The sequence below is a fragment of the Pogoniulus pusillus genome, chromosome 1, assembly GCF_015220805.1.
Source record: "Pogoniulus pusillus isolate bPogPus1 chromosome 1, bPogPus1.pri, whole genome shotgun sequence".
Taxonomy (NCBI): domain Eukaryota; kingdom Metazoa; phylum Chordata; class Aves; order Piciformes; family Lybiidae; genus Pogoniulus; species Pogoniulus pusillus.
In genome coordinates, this window is record NC_087264.1 from 40,610,727 (window position 1) to 40,629,693 (window position 18,967).

At 43.3% G+C, this 18,967-nt stretch overlaps 2 protein-coding genes across 3 annotated transcripts; one reads left to right on the forward strand and one right to left on the reverse strand.

Annotated features, from left to right (window-relative positions):
* Positions 1-264: 264 nt before the first annotated feature.
* Positions 265-8,955, reverse strand: FAM161B (FAM161 centrosomal protein B). The gene is made up of 9 exons (XM_064149379.1): positions 8,859-8,955; positions 8,544-8,777; positions 6,920-7,473; positions 4,997-5,334; positions 4,508-4,635; positions 4,044-4,211; positions 3,472-3,571; positions 2,372-2,502; positions 265-2,144 (listed from the first exon to the last, which is right to left on the reverse strand). The coding sequence occupies exons 2-9, from the start codon at positions 8,690-8,692 to the stop codon at positions 2,057-2,059; spliced, it is 1,656 nt and encodes a 551-aa protein (XP_064005449.1). The 5' UTR covers positions 8,693-8,777; positions 8,859-8,955; the 3' UTR covers positions 265-2,056.
* Positions 8,956-9,063: 108 nt separating this feature from the next.
* Positions 9,064-18,917, forward strand: COQ6 (coenzyme Q6, monooxygenase). 2 transcript variants are annotated; one of them, XM_064149404.1, is made up of 12 exons: positions 9,064-9,243; positions 10,194-10,328; positions 11,056-11,114; positions 12,194-12,317; positions 13,185-13,315; positions 14,054-14,161; positions 14,264-14,326; positions 14,634-14,741; positions 15,556-15,758; positions 17,209-17,324; positions 17,746-17,912; positions 18,779-18,917. In XM_064149404.1, exons 1-12 carry the CDS (start codon positions 9,084-9,086, stop codon positions 18,806-18,808), a joined length of 1,404 nt encoding a protein of 467 aa, XP_064005474.1. In that variant the 5' UTR covers positions 9,064-9,083; the 3' UTR covers positions 18,809-18,917. The 2 variants fall into 2 exon arrangements, with proteins under 2 accessions (XP_064005474.1, XP_064005478.1); XM_064149408.1 differs by having other exon boundaries at positions 9,086-9,160.
* The last annotated feature ends 50 nt before the right edge of the window (positions 18,918-18,967 follow it).

Genomic DNA, 18,967 nt, shown 5'->3' on the forward strand with positions numbered 1-18,967 from the left:
CAGCTTCTATGTGAAGAGAGTGCTTTGGGGTATTATTGCTTCCTAGCTGAATGAGAAGGTAGTGCTGATGTTGATAAAGATGTAATTTGGAGGTTCTTGCAGAAGGATCTGATGTGGTTACCATATCACTGGTTGATGGCAGGTGATCAAGTGAGATTTCTTTTATACTAGAGTATTTTTAAAGGTTATCTGAACAGGCTGTAATTCTTCAAACATAAAAATAACCAAATATTTTCATAACATGCAAAAAAACCCACAACAGAGTAAAAGTTTACATTCTTTATTTCCATATTTGATGTACATTAAGAGATTACAATCTCTTTTAGAGCAACAATTGGTTTAACAGAAAGGTGTTAATAAATATCAGTTACTTATGAAAACAAAAGCTTCAAACTCACCATTTAGTAATTTCTGTTTAGGGACCAATATTAAAACTTGGATTTACCTGTTACTGTATTCATGCATGTCACCTTAGTATTTGTTACAGGGATATGGCATAATATTCCTTATATTAATTTAATATCCCATATATTAAATTAAAATCAAGCCCTTATGCCTCCTTTCTTAAAAGTTTTCCTTTAAATTTCACATACTTGGAAATTGCCTTTTCCAGTATAATCAAGTATTATGGAAATTAGCAACCAATTTTAATAAATACTCCTTAAAGTGTGTAAGTTAAAACTAAACTCTCACTTCTCCAGATACATCATACACATCTAATGGACTTTAAACCTCAGACTTGGAGCATGGAAGAAACTTAACTTTCCTTCCTCTTTCAGTGTGACAAGGCACGGTGACAATATTACATCACTACACTTTTCCAGGGGATGCAGGAGAAAGAACAGCCTTTGCATGTCCTACACAATTAAACCTAAGTAGAAAGTAGTACATTGATTCAGCCTTCCTTGAACTTTCCTGGGTGCTTAAGTCTCTTCTTGGTGTGGAGATTGTGAGTCAGTAAAACCGCTGCAAACCAATGCATTCAGCTACCTGTTAATCTCTGCAGAAGTGTAACACAGCAGCCTGAAATCCCAGGGGCATAAATTCTTTGATCTAGTACTTTGTTTTGATTAAAAATGTCATTAACTCAGTCTTACATCTTTAATGTGATAGCTCTAACAGGTACCGTGTTTCTGATTTGGTGGTGGGTTTTATTGCAACAGTGTAAGAAGAAATTGATTGAGGTGACAAAGATGAAAAGTGACACTGCCTCTATTAAAAAAGTGAGCAAAGGATGATTGAGATGGAGGTGGACAATGCAGAGACAGTATAGGTTGATGTTTGTGGTTTGTTTGGTTTTTTTATCTAGAGAGTGCTTTAATATAATTCTCAAAAAACATACCAGGTGGTAAGGGTTTGTAATTTTGAGATCATTATTACTGTCAGGTAAAGGAAGACCACTAATAGGTGAAATACACCATGGAAGATGGTGTATTTGAGGGCAACATGCTGACAGGTAACTTCTAGTCTTTCTGCCACTGAAATCCATCTTTGCTATCACAGTATTGGTATCATTATGTCAACAGCAGTCTAAAGTGATGCATTGTTTAATGATGACCTTCATAATTTTGGGTTTTTTTCAAGTCAAATTAATGACTATAATAATAATTGATAGGATGTTAAAACAGATTCAAATAATGAAATATGGGGGCATTTTCTTTAGGAAAGAAGCAGCAGATTGTCTATATGGGAGCTGCTAATAAGTGAATGAAGAGAAATGGAGACTGACTTCTGAGTCTTCCTCAAGCAGTTTTGTTTTTTAGAACTACCTTGTTTAAAAGCCTCCTACCACATATATCAACCTTTTAAACTTATGTTGTCTGTTCAAGAAAGTGAAATAGCTTACGTGAACACTTGTGAAGACTAAGGGAGGATGCAGAGTTTGCTGGGCTGGACAAGACATGCTCTGAACAACAGCTTTTTTTCCCCTTACTAAGTTCTCAGATCTTAAAGGTCAGTATGTCGACCTAAACCGTGAAGTTCCCAAGGATTAACCTGGAGAATCTTGATGTAAAAAAAAAATCAAGAGCTGATCAGTGGATTCTTCTGCTAGATCTTATGTTGCTATTTCCTTTTCCTTCTCTTCCTCTTGATGTTCTTCGTCTGGGGTACAGTCATCAGTTTCATCCTCAGGCCTGGAGACTCTGCAGAAATAACAGCTAAGGTCTGTGATTCTTATGTGCTGCTTTGCCCCACACATAAGAAATAGAGTGCTGCAGCCACAGCAGTTGAGAGAGAAGCCACGATGCTTAATAAGAGGAGTTAAGTTGATTTATTGCCCACATCAGATGATACAAACTAGAATGTTTTAATGAACATGGACAATATTTTAGTCAAAGGCTGCAGAGTGCTACTATATTGGTTTTATTACCTGTGAACATCAGATTCTTCTTCCAGCAAGTCAGTGGCATCTTTCCCTTTCTTTCTCACAAATTCCTCACTTAGGCCAGCCTGCTGGAGGGTGTGCATGTAGCGACGCTCTACTCCCTGTCGAGCATCACGCTATGAATTCAAAACTTAGATTAGTAAGCAGAGAACTGGGGCTTCCCTGTAACACCCAAGTTATTTTGAAGTTCATGGCTGGGCTGACACATTTAATGAAAACCAAAGGACAGCAAAGACCCCTTACAAAATGTTTTGCTATCCATACAATACAGTCCCAAAACTGAATACCAGGACAGTATTTGCCATCTCTCAAAGCCAGGGCATGTGTTTTCCTCCTGTTGTTTTTTCCTTCCTTCTGTTCTGCTTCTACATCATTCCATTCTCACCAGACTAACACATTTGTGTCTGACTCTGACACTCACATTGAGAATATGTGTAAAAAGGGGTTATGAGAAATTCTGGGAGCATGATTGCTTGTAATCTCAAAGTACTAACAAGAGTGGAGTTCAGTAAATGGAGAGCACCTGTCACATAGCTTCCTATCAGGTCATCTTCATGAAACTGAAAACCAAGCAGCCTGCATTCTATGCCTTTATTATCTCAAAACAAATATTAGAAATTAACATAGTCTTAGATGACAGTTCACCAGAGGGACTGGCCAGTTACTGAAGGATAGAAATCTTGTCTCAGCAGGAGTGAATGCTATTGATACTAGTTAATTCTTGCCAATATGGCAAGCAAAAATGATGACAACATTTATCATACAAATGTGTTCTCTGCCTCTATTAAAGACTCAGACTCATCTGAGCAGAAAGTCTGACTCAGAAGGGTACTTTTATTGGGAAATCTTGAATCAGCATATTGTCAATGTGTCACTATGTCTCTAACCAGGTATCATCCCTGCAAGGTGATAGAACTGTAAAAAGAAAACCCAGGTGAAAAATTACCTTATAAAGAGATGGTATCTGTACCTCAAGAGCAATACAGATTTGCAGCTGGTACTGTATGTTGGATGTGATGTGCTGAATGCAACCACAGATTACGTATCCTGTCACCCACAAACATTCTGGAACTTTGACCAGTTACCTTGGTGACCTGTTCAAAGAGGTATGGTCTGTCCTTCATTCGCAGCTGCATTTCTTCCAGCTCCTTTCTGTATTCTTTTGTTCTCTCTCTCATATTTTGCCTGAAATGGAAAAGTTGCCTGTCTAGTACAGGTTTCCTTTGACTGTAGCTGATAAAGAAAGATAAATACTCAATAACCACTGAAATAGCTCTGGTAATTCATTCCAAAAGCTAAGCCCCCCAAAAAAATTCTATTGCTGGGAAGTTGTGAACCATTAGCAAAGTTTTATTACTAGACTGCAAGCAGAGAATCAGAGTTGACATGTTCAGAAAACCTTGTCTTGGGTGTGCTTTACCAAATGACAGGTTTCAGTAGGCTTGTTTATACAAACTAGTTTTCACAAATATTAATCTATAGGAAACTGTTATGTGTGGAAGGGGCAGCATGAACCTGTCAAGAAAGCCAAATTAACATGGAATGGGTATGACAGCCAAAACCTTCAGGCTAGGAATGTTCTTAGACCAAAGGAATTATCTGATGATCCCCAATTAGTAAAGTAAATGGTTATTTCTATGCAGAACAGGATACTAACCAGTTCTGTTTCAGCTTCTCCTTGTGTGTTTCCTCCAGACTTTTATGTGGATCCAGGGCTTTTGCTCGGCTGTTCACTGACTTTCGGATAGCCTGACATTTCTTCTTCTGTTTCTCCACCCAATACATTTTTTCTTTATCCCCTTCCTTTTTATTATCTTGGGAGTATCTGTATAGAAAAAAAGCTAACTAATGAGCTCACTTAAGACTGTCAGACGATGTGCTAGCAGGGCATTTAACTTTTGGAGTACTCTCAGAATTTCATAATCTCATTCTTAATTTCAGGCATACAAGTCTGTAGCTCTGAAATCAAGGTGAAAGCATTTAGCAAGGAAAGATGACAGAGAAACCTTTAGGAAAAGTATTGTCTATGTAGTTGATGTGATGAAGAAAAACACCAGCATCTTTTCTTTCATTTTGGTCATTAGTTGGTGTGTATTCTTGTAGGCAAAGTCTTTTACTTACCTAATAGCAGACTCTCTTTTTCTAGTTGCATCTGTAATGTACACTGGAAGGGTGTTGGAGGAGAGAGAGGAAAGGCCAGTCACAGAATGACTTTTTTGCACTGAAACCTTGGAAAGCGGCTGAGAATCCTGAAAGAAAAAAAAAGCCAACACTTTATTCAGTGTATTTATTTACAGTACAGAATCTCCTCTGTTCTTGGACTACAAGAAAGAACAGTTGAGGTGGGTGGACAGTGCACTCATTCTTCTATCAGTAGGGATTTACATAGAGAGAGGCTGAGATGGAGTAGAGTGATTAGGCGTATGGAAGTGTGGCTGAGCCTTAGCTGTCATAGCTAATCTCTTCGTATAGAATTTTGTTCTCTGTTTTGTCCTACTATTGTGCTGTGCTCCCAAAACAAGGACAGAGGTCACAGGATGTTAACTATCCATAAACATGCAAAAAACTTAAGCAGTTTCTATTTTGATTGGAAAAACCCAGCCATCTCACCTGTATCTTGTCATTAGCCTGCCTCTGCCTGCCATGGAGACTGGAGGTTCTTAGCTTGAATGGCTTATTACAAGTTGCCTCTTTGACTTCTTGTCTCCTTACTGCTTCCCTCTGAAATGCCCAGTAAAGTCCTTCAAAATCTGGTACTGTTGTATTAATCCTTGGCTTGAAGCTGAAAGTTTTGTCCTGCAAGAAGCCAAGCCTTTTCTGCTTAGTTTTACTGGCAGTTCGGGACTGAGGCTCTCTCCGAGAGGCGCTTGTATCTATGGGAGCTACGGAGCTCTTAAGCAAATCCTTTGCTCTCATTTGAATGCGGATTTCTCTGTAGAGTTCAGCTTCTAATGAATCAAAAGCAAAGCAATGAGAAGAATGAGTGACATCAAAGGCTGTGAAATTGTCACCTCACAGCTTTACACATACAGGAGAGGCCATGCACCCTGTGTCCTCTCTCCTTGCTTCCCAGCCACTCTCCTAGCCTCCCAGGGAAAAAAAAGTTTCAAAGATACCAGAATAAGCATGGTAGAATCTCTTAGGCATTAATCTCTAGGTATCTCTTACTTATCAGAGTTAGTTACTGAACAGGCCTTCTCCTCTTATTCCTAAGGGTACTGGGTAACTTGAGCCCTTTGTCTTGCAAAAGTGTTATGTTGATTAATGGGACTTTGTCATTATGCTGACTATGTGATCCAAATGGCATGTTCAAATATACCTGTAACAGATTATGGCTTTCCTGTGTAATATCCAGCAGTGTCTGTCTATATTGGAAAAGATTTTAAGTAGGGAGCATTTGATGGGATCTTAGAGCTTATGTGAAAAAGTTCCCATAGAAAGAAGATGTGTAGTGTCAAAGTGACTCCTTTCCTGTGCAGCAGTAAGTGTTTAAAAATGCAAATGATTGGCTGCATGTTGGATCTTCGCTTTTTAGAGGAGAAAAAACCAATACTGCTGTTTGCTAAAGTAAACTTTTTTGAGTGTATTTATAAATTTGCATGGACTCAGGTATGAAATGTTCATTCCTTCTCAGGTAAAAACAGGGGTTGTCCTTTTGCTCTCTTTTACCTTTATAATTAATTTAGTACACCACAACAGAATGTTTTCTGATGAAAACTGAACTGGTGTATACTCAAGAAGAAAATAGTGGGAAACAGTGAGGGGAGGAAAGGGTAAGAAAAGCAATGAGAACTATCAAGAACTGGTTTAGTTCCTATATTCAAGCGTGGAGTCTGTAGCTAATTTCAAAGTTAAAACTGTGGAGGCTTAAGCCATCTGAAAGAAAGTGAGCATCAGGATTATTTACTTTGTCTGCTCCTCTGTCTAGAATGGTCCTGGCATCTACTACCTGTCTTAGCACTTCAAAAGTTGGAGAGCAAGTAGGAAGGTAGTATCAGAGCATGGCAGGAATATTGACTACTGCACTATAATTCAGAACTGAGTCTGATTTGAGTTCAGGAAATATTTTTCCTCTAGGGGTTCTGTGCAGTAGAGATCACTTGTGTTAGGGTAAAATTGTTACTGTCAAGACAGACCTTGGACACTTCTGTTATCACATTTGTGCAACAAATTATTACAGTCCCTTTAGGCATGGAATCCACTGCAGGGAAGGATTCCCAAAATGTTATGATTTGCAGCCAAAAGGGTATGGAAATCTGTGTACCCATGTATGCTGGGGAGTGGCACAGAACTGCTGTTGACAACACTGATGCAAGGCTACTAAATTTAGGATACTCTCCTGTACTGTAAGGGTGTCTATATGAAATATAATGACCAGTGATACAGAGGAACCTAGGCAACACCAGGGAATGTAATGATACTGGCTTTGTATTTCAGGTAACACCCTATGGTCCATGATCCTACCTCCCAGCACAGAGACAGCAAGAGATGGGCAGGAAATTGTTTCTTACAGGAAAATCCCTGGCATTTTACCTTTATCTCCAAGGAGTGGGTCATAAGTAGATTTAGGAACTTTTTTACTGGCTTGCTTCTGTTTGGAGCTCTCATTTGGGGTTGCTGCTGCCAGGAACTTTTGTCTGATAGCTTCTTTCTTTTTCTCCTCCTTCTCCAGGAAACTGAAGGGCCGCTGGGTTGAAATTAGCAGCTCCTTTCTTTTCTGTGTTGCTATTTGCCTGCGAATCTCATTCTGCTCCATGATTTCTTGATAAAGGGGCAGAAACACATGGGCAGGTACAGGCTGTGCCCGGAATTGTTTCTGACATTCAGCTTCATCCTGGCTTTGCCTTTTATCTCTGTGTTTGTCTAGTTCAAGAAACATGTATGCTTTCATCAACTGGGACTTTTTGCGAGCTTCCCGCAGCGTCATTTTGAAAGGCTGAGGGATGGTGATGGAAGGAATCCAGGGAGATGAAGCACTTTTTGGCCTCAAGCAGGATTTAGGAAAGTGAGGCTTTTGTTGATCCCAGGTACTGTCCGAGGTGAGGTCAATCAAGGAACTGGACTGCCTTTTGTTACCAGATGTATGACTAAGACAAAGACATTATGAAGGGGAAATAAGTGAAATTGTTTAAAAGAATTAGTTAAAAGAAGGGAGACATTGCTGATTAGGATAAAGACACTGGAGGCTGAGCTTGTCACTAAATGACAGGCTTAGTGCTTATTCTTTTCAGGCTCTATATTTTGCTTTGCTACCAAAGGTCACGAGCAGAGATTTGCTTGGTTTCAGTTTTCCATGTATGAAATGGCAGTCATGCCTACTTAGCTTCATAATACAGTTTATGATGTTGCTTGCACTCTATTGCCAGAAAGGCCACTAGTAAAGCAGGAAGTTCCAATTTTAGGGATATTTATCTGATTAGCTACTCAGCATAAAAGACAAACTCAGGAGAGGAAACAGATTAGCCACACACATGCAAAAAGCCTAACAAACAGCATTCTGAAAATGCTGATGGAAGGGCCATTGCAAGGAACTGCTTTCAAGCAACTCTTAAGAGGTTCACCTGGGAACTTTGAGGCTGGTAGTTGAGAAGACCACATGATTGATAATAATAGGTCTCAGTGGAATAGCAAACTTGTAGGGAGGTTTGAGGGTGATTGTGACTGAGTAAAAAGAGATTGTTAGGGAAGGAATAAATGTGGGTTAAAGAGGAAGGCTCAAGGTGGGTCAGGGTGGACCAAGAAAAGGAAAATGAGGAGGAGTGGAAGGGGATGGATAAAGCAGGAGGTGCTGATGATGTGTAAACAGTCTCCTGGTCAATACAGTTGCCTGGTGATTGCTGCAGCCTGTTCCTCAAACTATTTCCATTGTAAGAGCATGACTGTGTGATCTGCTAGGGAAGTTCAAGATGGATTGACCACAAAGCCAAGAGGGAGAGACTGGATCCTGGACAGAAACGTGTGTGATCTGCTAGCAAATTTTAAGTGTGAGTAGCTGATGAACAGGATTTGTTATTCATGTTTTATGTGAATACCTTTGTGGCCAGAGTTTTGGTACCATATACATGCATCTTGGGACTTCATGCTCTGCCTCGTCACTGGTCCAAAGTGACAGGAATCTCACATGCTATTTTCCCATCCGTAACAGCTACCATCCTACCTGAGAGCCTCCCGCAGCTTTGCACGCAAGATTGCTGCCTCCCGCATGAAACCCTCGAGTTCCTCATCCTCTTCGGACACCCCGAGATCACCGCTTAACTGTGCTTGGTGCGGTAAACGGGGTTCTAAGGGAGACCGCCGACCTCCCATCTCGAGAGGCCGCACCCAGCTTCTCGTCTGTTTGGCGGGAGACGCAGGAGTTGCTCCGTTACATCTTAAGGGGAGGCTGCGTCACCTGAAAGGAAAAACAATCGAGACCGGCGCGTTTCGGGGGTACGAGCCTAGCATCCCTGCCCAGCCTCCGCACTCCGCTCACCTGCAGGCCGCCGCCGCAGCCCTCCGGCGGCACCGATCCCGGCTCCCACCAGTCAGCGGAGCCGGCAGCGCTCTGGCCCCGCCTTTTCGCCTGCAAGGAGCCAGTCAAGCCGGAGAGCCTGTCGCCGTCTGGTGGTCGGGGGGAGGTGTTGCAGCCCGGCTGCGTTGTGGTTTCCCCGAGCAGCTTCCGCTGGGAGGCGGGCGGCGTAGCGTCCCTTCCGCAGCCATGGCGGTGGCCTGCGGCCGGAGGTGGCTGGTTCTGCTCGGTGGGCGGCTGTGGGCCGGCCCACGGACTCCACTCCGGTCTGTAGCCTCCGCTGCGCCGCTCTACGATGTAGTGGTGTCGGGCGGGGGTATGGTCGGAAGCGCTATGGCCGCCGTGCTGGGTAAGGCTGTGACCTCGCCAGCTCCGGGCCGCGGCGCCGATGCCGAGGGCTGCGCACACTGCGCCCTTCTGCCCCTGCCGCCGTCGTGTTTTGCAAGTATAAAGGCTTACCTTGCAAACATACTGTTCTGCCTGTATTGTTAATTACAACCACAGTGGGATCAGGACTCTGTAAGGATCCTCTCTAGCAGTGATATTTAAGGCTAACGTGCAGACCACAACCTTCCAAAGATCAGGCGATGTACAATATGGAAAGTAATGCTGAGGGTATTGCTGCTACTAGAATAGCTGTGTTTGTAAATTAGGGATGTTACAAGGACACCACTGCTGGTCTTGGTTCTTTCTGCAACCGCAGTGGTCAGATGCAACCAGCATGAGCGATTCAGCTGCAGTGTGATGTACTCTTCACTTGAGTCATCTTTGTTTTTCCCTCTCTAACTGAAAGGTAGCATCTAAAGTGCCTGTGCTATTCCACTGTCGGAATATAAGGATAAAGAGAACCATCTCCAGAGGTCCCTTCCAACCCCCAGCATTCTGTGATTAATGTAGATGCTGAGTATCGTAGAAGTTGTGATTTGTTTTCATGTTCTAATAAGTGAGTTTATGTTTAAGCTCTGAAAAATGGGTGTGTGTGGAGTAAACGGTGCTGATTTCACTCACTAATGTTTCACTAATGAACTTTCATCATAAAACAGGCACAAATTTGTACAAAAATGTGAAATTAATACAAATTAATACAAAATGTAAAGGTTTAATCCTTGCTGTAACTGGAAAAGTAAGAAGGGTAATGGTCATAAAGCTTCAAACTGCAAAAGTTTACTTCTCTGGTCAAAACCTGTCTTGTAAATGCCTTTCCTTATTAAGCTTTGCATCTCTTCTGTTTTATTACACAGAAACAGGAGATGAGCTGCTTTGTAACAATGCTCTTACCAAAAATCTTGCTTACTCTAGGGCATGATATCCACTTCCATGATAAGAAGATTGCTTTGTTGGAGGCTGGTCATAGGAAAGAATATGATTGCATGCCAGACAGTTACAGTAACAGGGTCAGTTCCATCTCCCCAGGCTCAGCAACCCTCCTGAGCAGTAAGTATGATGTCTTTGTATTTTAAACAGTATATCTGAACTGGGTTTAATTTATTTAAACAAAAACTCCTGAGTATGTGCTGCCATCATCTGGAACTCAAGGAGTTACTTGCCTTTGTCTCTTAGTATTCTGTATTCTGGTGATTAAGTCGGGCTCCTCTTGGATACGTGACCTGGTATCCTCTTGGATCTGTGTCACTCTCTGTAGGGATCTGTTTTCTGGTATCTTGAGCTGATTTATTTTATGAATATTTGTGACATTAGGCTAGTGAAAGGTTGTAAGCTGCTCCCTAGCATTGGGACTGTTCTGTTCACAAAAGAAGCATGCACTTAGTGCTCTCTACTTCTGATTCATTTTCATTTTAAAGGGAGATTTGAGCCTTGATTTGTTTAAAAGAATGTTCTAAAAAGATGATGACTATGCATTTCTGTGACTGCTTTATTACTTGATGATAATACAGTGAGAGTTGCCAGTTAAGTCACAGTGTTCATGGAAAGCTCTTGTTGCTCTTTTGCTGGCTTGTGTTAACAGTGAAGTAATGTGAGATGCTGGAGCTGTTGGAAGCGTTGACGCAGACCTGGCCCTGCGTAGGGATGGTGCAAGCAGAGTTTGGGCATTGATAGCCAGGGAGGGGGGAGGAGACAGTGTGGAGTGAGCTTGAGTTTTATTTGGGTCTCACTATCACATGAACCTGTGTCTTCCTGCATATTTGTCCTTCTTTTTCAGGTTTTGGGGCCTGGGATCATGTCTGCAGCCTGAGAATGAAACCATTCCGGCGAATGCAGGTGCCTCACTTAGGGCTGCAAATGTCTGTGTGTCTGTCTGCTTTAAATTCTAAGGAGTGCTTCTATTACTGATGCAAAGGGCTTTTTCTTTGGCAGAGGGCAGACTGTGCTTGTTCCTGTTACTTTCTTGGGAGTGGCAGTCTGCTCAGAAATACCTGTCCTCAGCATCTTGATGTCATGGGATGAAAGGTTGATTCTTAAGTGGAAGCCATAAACGTTGCAGCATGGCTACTAGTTAGGAATGACAGAAATAAAAGTAAAGGTTTATGTTGGTTTTGCTGAGTTTATTTTCATCATAATAATTTACATGATGCTGCAGCTTGGATTTGTGTTGGTGATACATGGATGTTTTTGTTGGTGCTGAGCAGTGCTTACACCGAGCTAAGGCCTTTACTGCTCCACACACCACCACACTAGTGAGTGAGATGGAGGTGCACAAGAAGCTGGCAGGAAACACAGGCAGGACAGCTGATCCCGACTGACCAAAGGGTTATTCTGTAGCATATAGTGTCCTGCTCAGCCATAAAAGCTGAGAGAAAGGAGGAGAAAGTGGGGACATTCAGAGTTACAGCATTTGTCTTTCCAAGTAACCATTATGGGTGATGGAGCTCTCCTTTCCCGGACGTAGGAAGTAGTCAGTGAATTCCTTCCTTTGCTCTGGTGCAGCTTTTGCTGTACCAACTCTATCTCATCCCATGAATTTTCTCACTTCTATTTTCTAGTTCTCCATCCCATTGAGGGGATGTGAGTGAGTGACTTGGTGGGGCTCAGCTGCCTGCTGGGGTTAACCCACAGTGAAGTGGCAGGGTAGCTTTATATGTTAGTGATGTGACAGGAAAGTAGGGATAAGAAACTTTCTTTGCAGTTAGTTTTTGAGATGAAGCTAGATTGCTGTATGAAAGGAATTATGTGATGTGCTTTAGCAGCTGGGAGTGAATGCTAAGCCAGGACTTGTCTTCTAGCTCCTTACTTCTAGGCTGCCATGTACTTTCCCTGTTCAGATGGGTGCATCTATTCACAGTCCCTGCGGAACAATACTTCATCATGAAGCTTCATGTTGCGTATCTTTTTCTTTGTAGGTGTGGGATGCTTGTTCAGAAGCAATGATCACCTTTGAGAAAGATGACTTAGATGACATGGGTTACATAGTGGAGAATGATGTCATTATGTCTGCTCTCACAAAACAGTTAGATGCAGTAGCAGGTAGTGGACAACTTCTTTAATATTTTATTTACTGAGGAGAGCTTTCAGTTACTTGCCTTCTGTTGTGTGCTCTACTTTATGAGAGGGAAACAGTTCTGGGCTCCTCAATTTAAGAAAGGTGTTGAGGTGCTTGAACATATCCAGAGAAGGGCTGGAGCACAGCCCTATGAGGAGCAGCTGAGGGAGCTGGGGTTGTTCAGCCTGGAGAAGATGAGGGTCAGGGGAGACCGCACTGCTGTCTACAACTACCTGAAAGGAAGCTGTAGCCGGGTGGGGGTTGGTCTCTTCTTCCAGGCACCCAGTGACAGAACAAGAGGACACAGTCTCAAACTGTGCCAGGGCAGGTTTAGGCTGGACATTAGGAAGAAATTCTTCACAGAAAAAGAATGAATGCCCATGGGAATGGGCTGCCCAGGGAGGTGGCGTGGTCACCATCCCTGAAGGTGTTTAAAAGGAGACTGAATGAGACACTTAGTGCTATGGTTAGGTGATAGGTTGGACTCAGTGATCCTAAAAGTATTTTCCAACCTGATTAATCCTGTGATTCTACGATTCATCCAACAAGTAGACACAGGCAGCTTCTTGAGTGGGGAGAGAGAAACCTGTCTTCTGAAGGCTACACAGCAGGAAAGCAGTTCCATGTGTAGTTCTTCAAAACACAGTCTCCAAATCTAGACTTTTCCCTATCTGCAGCAGGCCTTGCAGTGACAAGGAGTTGGCCAGATCTGTTCTTTCAGACTGCCTTGGGAATGGTAGAGTCAGTTCTTTAGGCGCCATTAGGGTATATGTGGCCTTTGCTGTCGTAGTGATGTTTCCTTTTCCATGTCTGTGTCGTGCTGTGACCATGGTGCTTTGTGTTCCCACCAGACCGGGTGGAGGTTTTCTATGGGAGCAGAGCAGTGGGGTGTACCTGGCCCCTTCACTTTCCCAGCGGCGATGCGAGCCCATGGGTCCAAATTGAGTTAGCTGACGGACGCAGACTTCAGACCAAACTGCTGGTAACTAGGCTTATTATTTCTGTTTGATCAAGCATCATCACTCACCCAAATCCTTTCCACTGGATTTGGTTCTGATTCTGTGTATGCTGCTCCACCCACGTGGAGGGCTTGAGTGAGGTGAGTGGATGACTCTCTGAGATCTGCTGCAGGACATGGTGCGTGGCCTTTTCTGTACTGGATGAAGGTGATTGTGCTGAGTTGGGCAAGAGCAGAAGGGGTCACCTCTTCTGGTTTCTGGGAATTTTTTTATTTCATTTTTTCCCCAGAATAAACTAGAGCTGAGTCTCTTTAGTTTGGAGAGGAGGAGACTGAGGGGTGACCTCATTAATGTTTATAAAGATGTGAGTGCCAAGATAAGTCAGGCTCTGCTCGGTGGTGCCCAACGACAAGACAAGGGGCAGTGGGTGGAAGGTGAGGCATAGGGAGTTCCCTGAGAATATGAGGAAAAATATTTTCACTGTGAGGGTGACAGAACACTGGAACAGGCTGCCCATGGGCATTGTGGAATCTTCCTCTCTGGAGATATTTAAGACCTGCCTGGATGTGCTCCTGTGTGATCTGGTATAGGTGACCGTGCTCTGGCAGAGGGGTTGAAGTGGATGATCTTTTGAGGTCCCTTCCAGCCCATAACATTCTGTGATTCTCTGAAAAATGTGGATGTGCAGGCTGATGTTTGTAGGCTGGAATATTGGCTTTCTTAGGAGCTGCTGAGGGGGTTGCTTTGTCTCCATTTTGCAGATTGGTGCAGATGGTCATAACTCAGTAGTCCGGAAGGAAGCCCGGATTAAGAACATTGAGCATCGGTATGACCAGTCAGCTGTAGTGGCAACTCTTCATTTGTCTGAGGTGAAATTCAGCTAATTGACACTTCCATAAGCAGCAGAACAGCTTAAACAGGTGGTCCAGGCCACTAGTTTGTAGCTGTCCACTTGCTTCTTTCCATCGTAGACCACAGACAATAATGTAGCATGGCAGAGGTTCCTTCCCTCAGGGCCAATTGCTCTTCTTCCGGTAAGGTGATTCATGGTCTTTCTAATTTCTTTAACCCCCTTTTTAGTCTATAATTTTCTAGTAACTTGATTTCTGTCTCTGCCTTTCTGTATTGATTCTACTCTTCAGAATCTGTCCATTGGCTCTTTACTTTTCAGTTACTGCATTTGTTTTCCTTTCCTGCTCTCACTTTACTGTAGCAAGTTGGGATGGAACAATAACGTTCAGAGGGACTGATGTGGGGCAGGGCATAAGGGAAATCTTTGGGATTTGGCTTTTTTCTTCTTCTTCTTTTGTGTCTCTTACCCTTGACATTCTCTTCAACTAGTTATCTGACACTGCCAGCTCTCTGGTCTGGTCTACATCTCATGAACATGCATCAGAACTTCTTGCTATTGACGAGGAAAGTTTTGTGGACAGCATCAACTCTGCCTTTGTGAGTATCAGCCTTGTTGTTGGTGTGAGGCTGGCTGCTGTAATCACAAGGACTAGAATGAAACCCAAAAGTCTAAAGGATAGCAATGGGATAGATGAATTCTCAAGTTGTTCCTTCTGGTGAGGCTGATACTGAAACGGCATGGAGCAAAGAAAAGATAACCCCTTGGGACTGAATTAGGTTTGTTCTGAAGGTCACAGAGCCCCTCATTTTCCAAAAGATGGGAAGAGTAGGCTCATCTTGCATAGAAGCACTTCTCCTATGGAGACAGACTGAGAGAGTTGAGGCTGTTCAGTCTGGAGAAGGGAATGTTCCAAGGAGACCTTATTGTGGCTTTCCAGTATCTGAAGGGGGCCTACAAGAAAGCTGGTGAGAGACATTTTAGGATATCAGGTAGTGGTAGGACAGGACTAGGGGAAATGGAGCAAAACTAGAAGTGGGTAGATTAAGATTGGATGTTAGGAAGAAGTTCTTCACCATGAGGCTGGTGAGACACTGGAATAGGTTGTCCGGGGAGGTGGTGGAGACCCCATCTCTGGAAGTTTTTAAGGCCAGGCTGGATGGGGCTCTGAGCAACCTTGATCTAGTGTGAGATGTCTCTGCCCATGGCAGGGGGGTTGGGCCTCGATGATCCTTGAGGTCCCTTCCAGCCCTGACAATTCTGTGATTCTATGATCTTAGTCAGAAGCTTGTACACCCTAAAACATGTTTCCTCTAATGTATGATTTTGTCCAAGTGGCTAAAATTAAGTATTTGGAGCTTTTTCAGATGACTGGATTCTCTTATCTGGGCTAACATCTATGTTCTTTTTCAGTGGAGTAATGTAAACCATTCCGACTTCATTGACACAGCTGGGGCCATGTTTCGGTCGGCTCTTTCCCTCCTGAAGCCCTCGGGGACTGCAGTCCGTCAGTTGCCCCCAAGCATTGCTAAAGTAGATCCAGAGAGCCGAGCCATGTTCCCTCTTGGAATGGGGCATGCAACGGAGTATGTCAAGCACCGTGTGGCTCTTATCGGGTAAGGTCGGCAGCTGGAGTCCTTGAGTGAGTGCCTGCGTGGCCTGTGCTTAGAAATGATACAAGTGTAGCAACTCCCAGCCAGCACACTGGGTGGGTAGACACAAATCATTGTTTCAGTGTGACTTTATCCAGCCTCAATTTTCACCGTGTGCTCTTGTGTCAACAAAGTTCTTTTGTGCAAGTAGCCCTCTGTCCACCGTGTGTGTGGCTTTCTATGTGGACTCTAAGTTCTCTTTCCTGGTTTGTATAGTCCCATGAAACAAAACCCTATGAAACAAACCCTACGAGGAGAGGCTGAGGGAGCTGGGGTTGTTTAGCCTAGAGAACAGGAGGCTCAGGGGTGACCTCATTGCTGTCTACAACTACCTGAAGGAACATTGTAGCCAGGTGGGGGTTGGCCTCTTCTCCCAGGCAACCAGCAATAGAACAAGGGGACACAGTCTCAAGTTGTGCTGGGGAAAGTATAGGCTGGATATTAGGAGGAAGTTCTTGCCAGAGAGAGTGATTGGCATTGGAATGGGCTGCCCAGGGAGGTGGTGGAGTCACCGTCCCTGGAGGTGTTCAAGAAAAGCCTGGATGAGGCACTTAGTGCCATGGTCTAGTTGACTGGATGGGGCTGGGGGATAGGTTGGACTGGATGATCTTGGAGGTCTCTTCCAACCTGGTTGATTCTATGAAACAGTCTGGTACCCCATGCTGGACTTGTTCTCCATGTACCAGCTTGAGTTTTAAACTCACCCTTCTTGAACATGAGTTGTTCCAGATGGGATGCCATAGGCTTTTGTGTGATGGCTTACAGAGACAGGAAAACACCTCACCTTTTACATTCTAAGCTTGCATGTATTTTTCTTTGCCACAGCTACAATACACTGGTAGCTTATAGTAATTATTGAATGCTGTATAGCATTTCAGATGCATTTTACCTTTCCAACCTGTGACCCACTCTGTGCTTGTTTACATCTTAATTTAACACCCAAACTTAAGGGAGTCTTAAAATTAGAGAAATTAAATTATCAACATGCATGGCTTTGTACTTTAAAGGTATGTCTGGTTGTAAAAGAACCTGATTTTGCTTCTATTCAATGTTATCCCACCTCTCATGATTGTCTGCATGTTTGTGCAAGGTCCCAGTGACATAGCTCCTGCTATGCTGAGGTCACTTAGAAAAAAAATTAAGGCCTGCTCCACATGTACATCTGTCCTCTGAAGGAGGACCTTAGCTAGACACTTCTTTGTATTTTTTTCTTTTCAGAACTACTTTTTTGTTATCTCCCCTTTGTCTTGCTTCTTACAACTGGAGAGGCAGTCAGGTAGTTCAGCATAGCACACAAGTAGGTACCACATAAAGCATGTATGGTGTGAGGTGGTGCTCATTGCAGAGAGGTGAGGAGTGCTGTACTGATCCCTTCTGGGGCTTGTCAATTTCTGCCTGTCTTCTCTTCCTCCAGGGATGCTGCTCACAGAGTCCACCCACTTGCAGGACAAGGTGTGAACCTGGGCTTTGGTGATATTGCTTGTTTGGCTCATCACCTCCGTGCAGCAGCCTTCAGTGGGAGTGATCTGGGTAAGGATCCAAGGCAATGAAGTGGCAGGAAGATGATTAGTCTGACAGGCCTTTGCTGCTAACATCAGAGTAAGCGCTGCCTCTGCAGCTTAAGCATGCTGCTGGCCTCTGTTTGAAAGGTAAAAATGTCTTTGAAGCAAAACTGTTTCACTGTCCATTGGTCATGGAGCAGTTAAAGAATCTTAGATGCAGTTTCCATCCCACAGCTCTCAAAGTTGCTTAAAAATAAATTCTGCAGAATGGAAATTAAAGAGGTGGTGAGATGAAGAGCACCAACTGATGGAGGGAGGCCTTTATTAAGAGGGACCACTTCCCTGTTCTCTTTCTGTGTTGTTAGTTGTCAGTGGAGACTGCTATATAGATAAGATGCACACTTGTTTGTGGCTGTCATTTTTAAGGAAAGCATTCAACTATCTTTTAGGTTCCTTAAAACATCTTCTGAAGTTTGAGACAGAGCGTCAGAGGCACAACGTCTCCTTGATAGCTGCTACTGATATGCTAAAGAGGCTTTACTCCACGAAGCTGGCTCCCTTGGTGTTGCTGAGGACATGGGGATTGCAAGCAACAAATGCCCTGCCTCCTGTCAAAGTAAGAATCTCACTGCAGTGACAGTTGTAGGAAGACTCCAGGACTATTCATGAAATACACACAAGCTGTGAAGAGATTTCCTTTTCTTTTAAGTGAAACCTTTTTGTTCAGAAAATGTGACTTGTTCAAATTGAGATTTTTTTGTGTCCTGAAAACCAGGACATGTTCAGGCCTTCCATGACAACTCCTCAGCCTCTCTGGGCAGCCTGTTCCAGTGCTCTCACGATAAAGTGTCCTCGTGTGGAGGTGGAAAGTGCAAGTCTGTATATGTTAGTTACCTGAGAAAGGCAGGGGTGAGGACCCTTTGTTTGCAGCCTGTCTGCCTAAATTCTGCTGGATTTTCCTGAAATTCCTTAAGATGCATACTTTCAAAGCTCATAAGCACCTTCAAATTAGCTTCCTTGGTTTTGTTTTATTCCACGAATTCAAGTCACCTTTTTCCTATTACACAGAGCTAACCTTTTTGCTTTATGTCATGGTCACACTTAAAACACTGCCTGAGTTGAAGAGCGATAAATTCTTACAGCATAGTAGCTACTGCTAGCAGGACCTCTCTGTTGGTTACACTAAAATACCATTCTGCTGCTTCAGTGTTCAGAATTTTCTGTTTAAAGCAGAAAAACAAATGAAGACCTCTCTTCTGAGCAAAGAACCTGTCAGTAACACTTCTGTTTTGTGCTACTTAGGAAGGGAATGCTGTGACTTCTTTATTTTCTTAGCATAGAGGGCTGGCTGCTCTGCACTTGGCTAGGGTGGCTGATTCAGCAGTGTTGCCCATAGCTATTAAAAGGGAAGGAGATAAGTGCTTTCTAGGATGTTTGCTTCTTACCAGTTTACAAATCCCTCTCCTTTTTCTTCTTTTCTAGGAGCAAATTGTGGCTTTTGCCAGCAAGTGATCTGTTGTCAGCTTGGAACAGCAGGGTGCCTTACAAGGACTGTGAACTGACTTGCACCTTTGAATTGTGTTATTTTAATTTAACAATAAAAGCAAAGGGCTGAGCTTTATATTACATCCTCCACTCCTTCCTGCAGAAGTTCTGCTTTATCTGCTCCCC

Coding starts and splice junctions, on each gene's coding strand:
- FAM161B (XM_064149379.1), bottom strand. CDS start 8,692: ATGGGAGGTCGGCGGTCTCCCTTAGAACCCCGTTTACCGCACCAAGCA. Junction 4,212..4,507: donor AAAAGAGAGTCTGCTATTAG/GTAAGTAAAAGA, acceptor TTTTCTATACAG/ATACTCCCAAGATAATAAAA. Junction 2,145..2,371: donor GAAGAATCTGATGTTCACAG/GTAATAAAACCA, acceptor TTATTTCTGCAG/AGTCTCCAGGCCTGAGGATG.
- COQ6 (XM_064149404.1), top strand. CDS start 9,084: ATGGCGGTGGCCTGCGGCCGGAGGTGGCTGGTTCTGCTCGGTGGGCGG. Junction 14,162..14,263: donor CAACTCTTCATTTGTCTGAG/GTGAAATTCAGC, acceptor TTTCCATCGTAG/ACCACAGACAATAATGTAGC. Junction 17,913..18,778: donor ATGCCCTGCCTCCTGTCAAA/GTAAGAATCTCA, acceptor CTTCTTTTCTAG/GAGCAAATTGTGGCTTTTGC.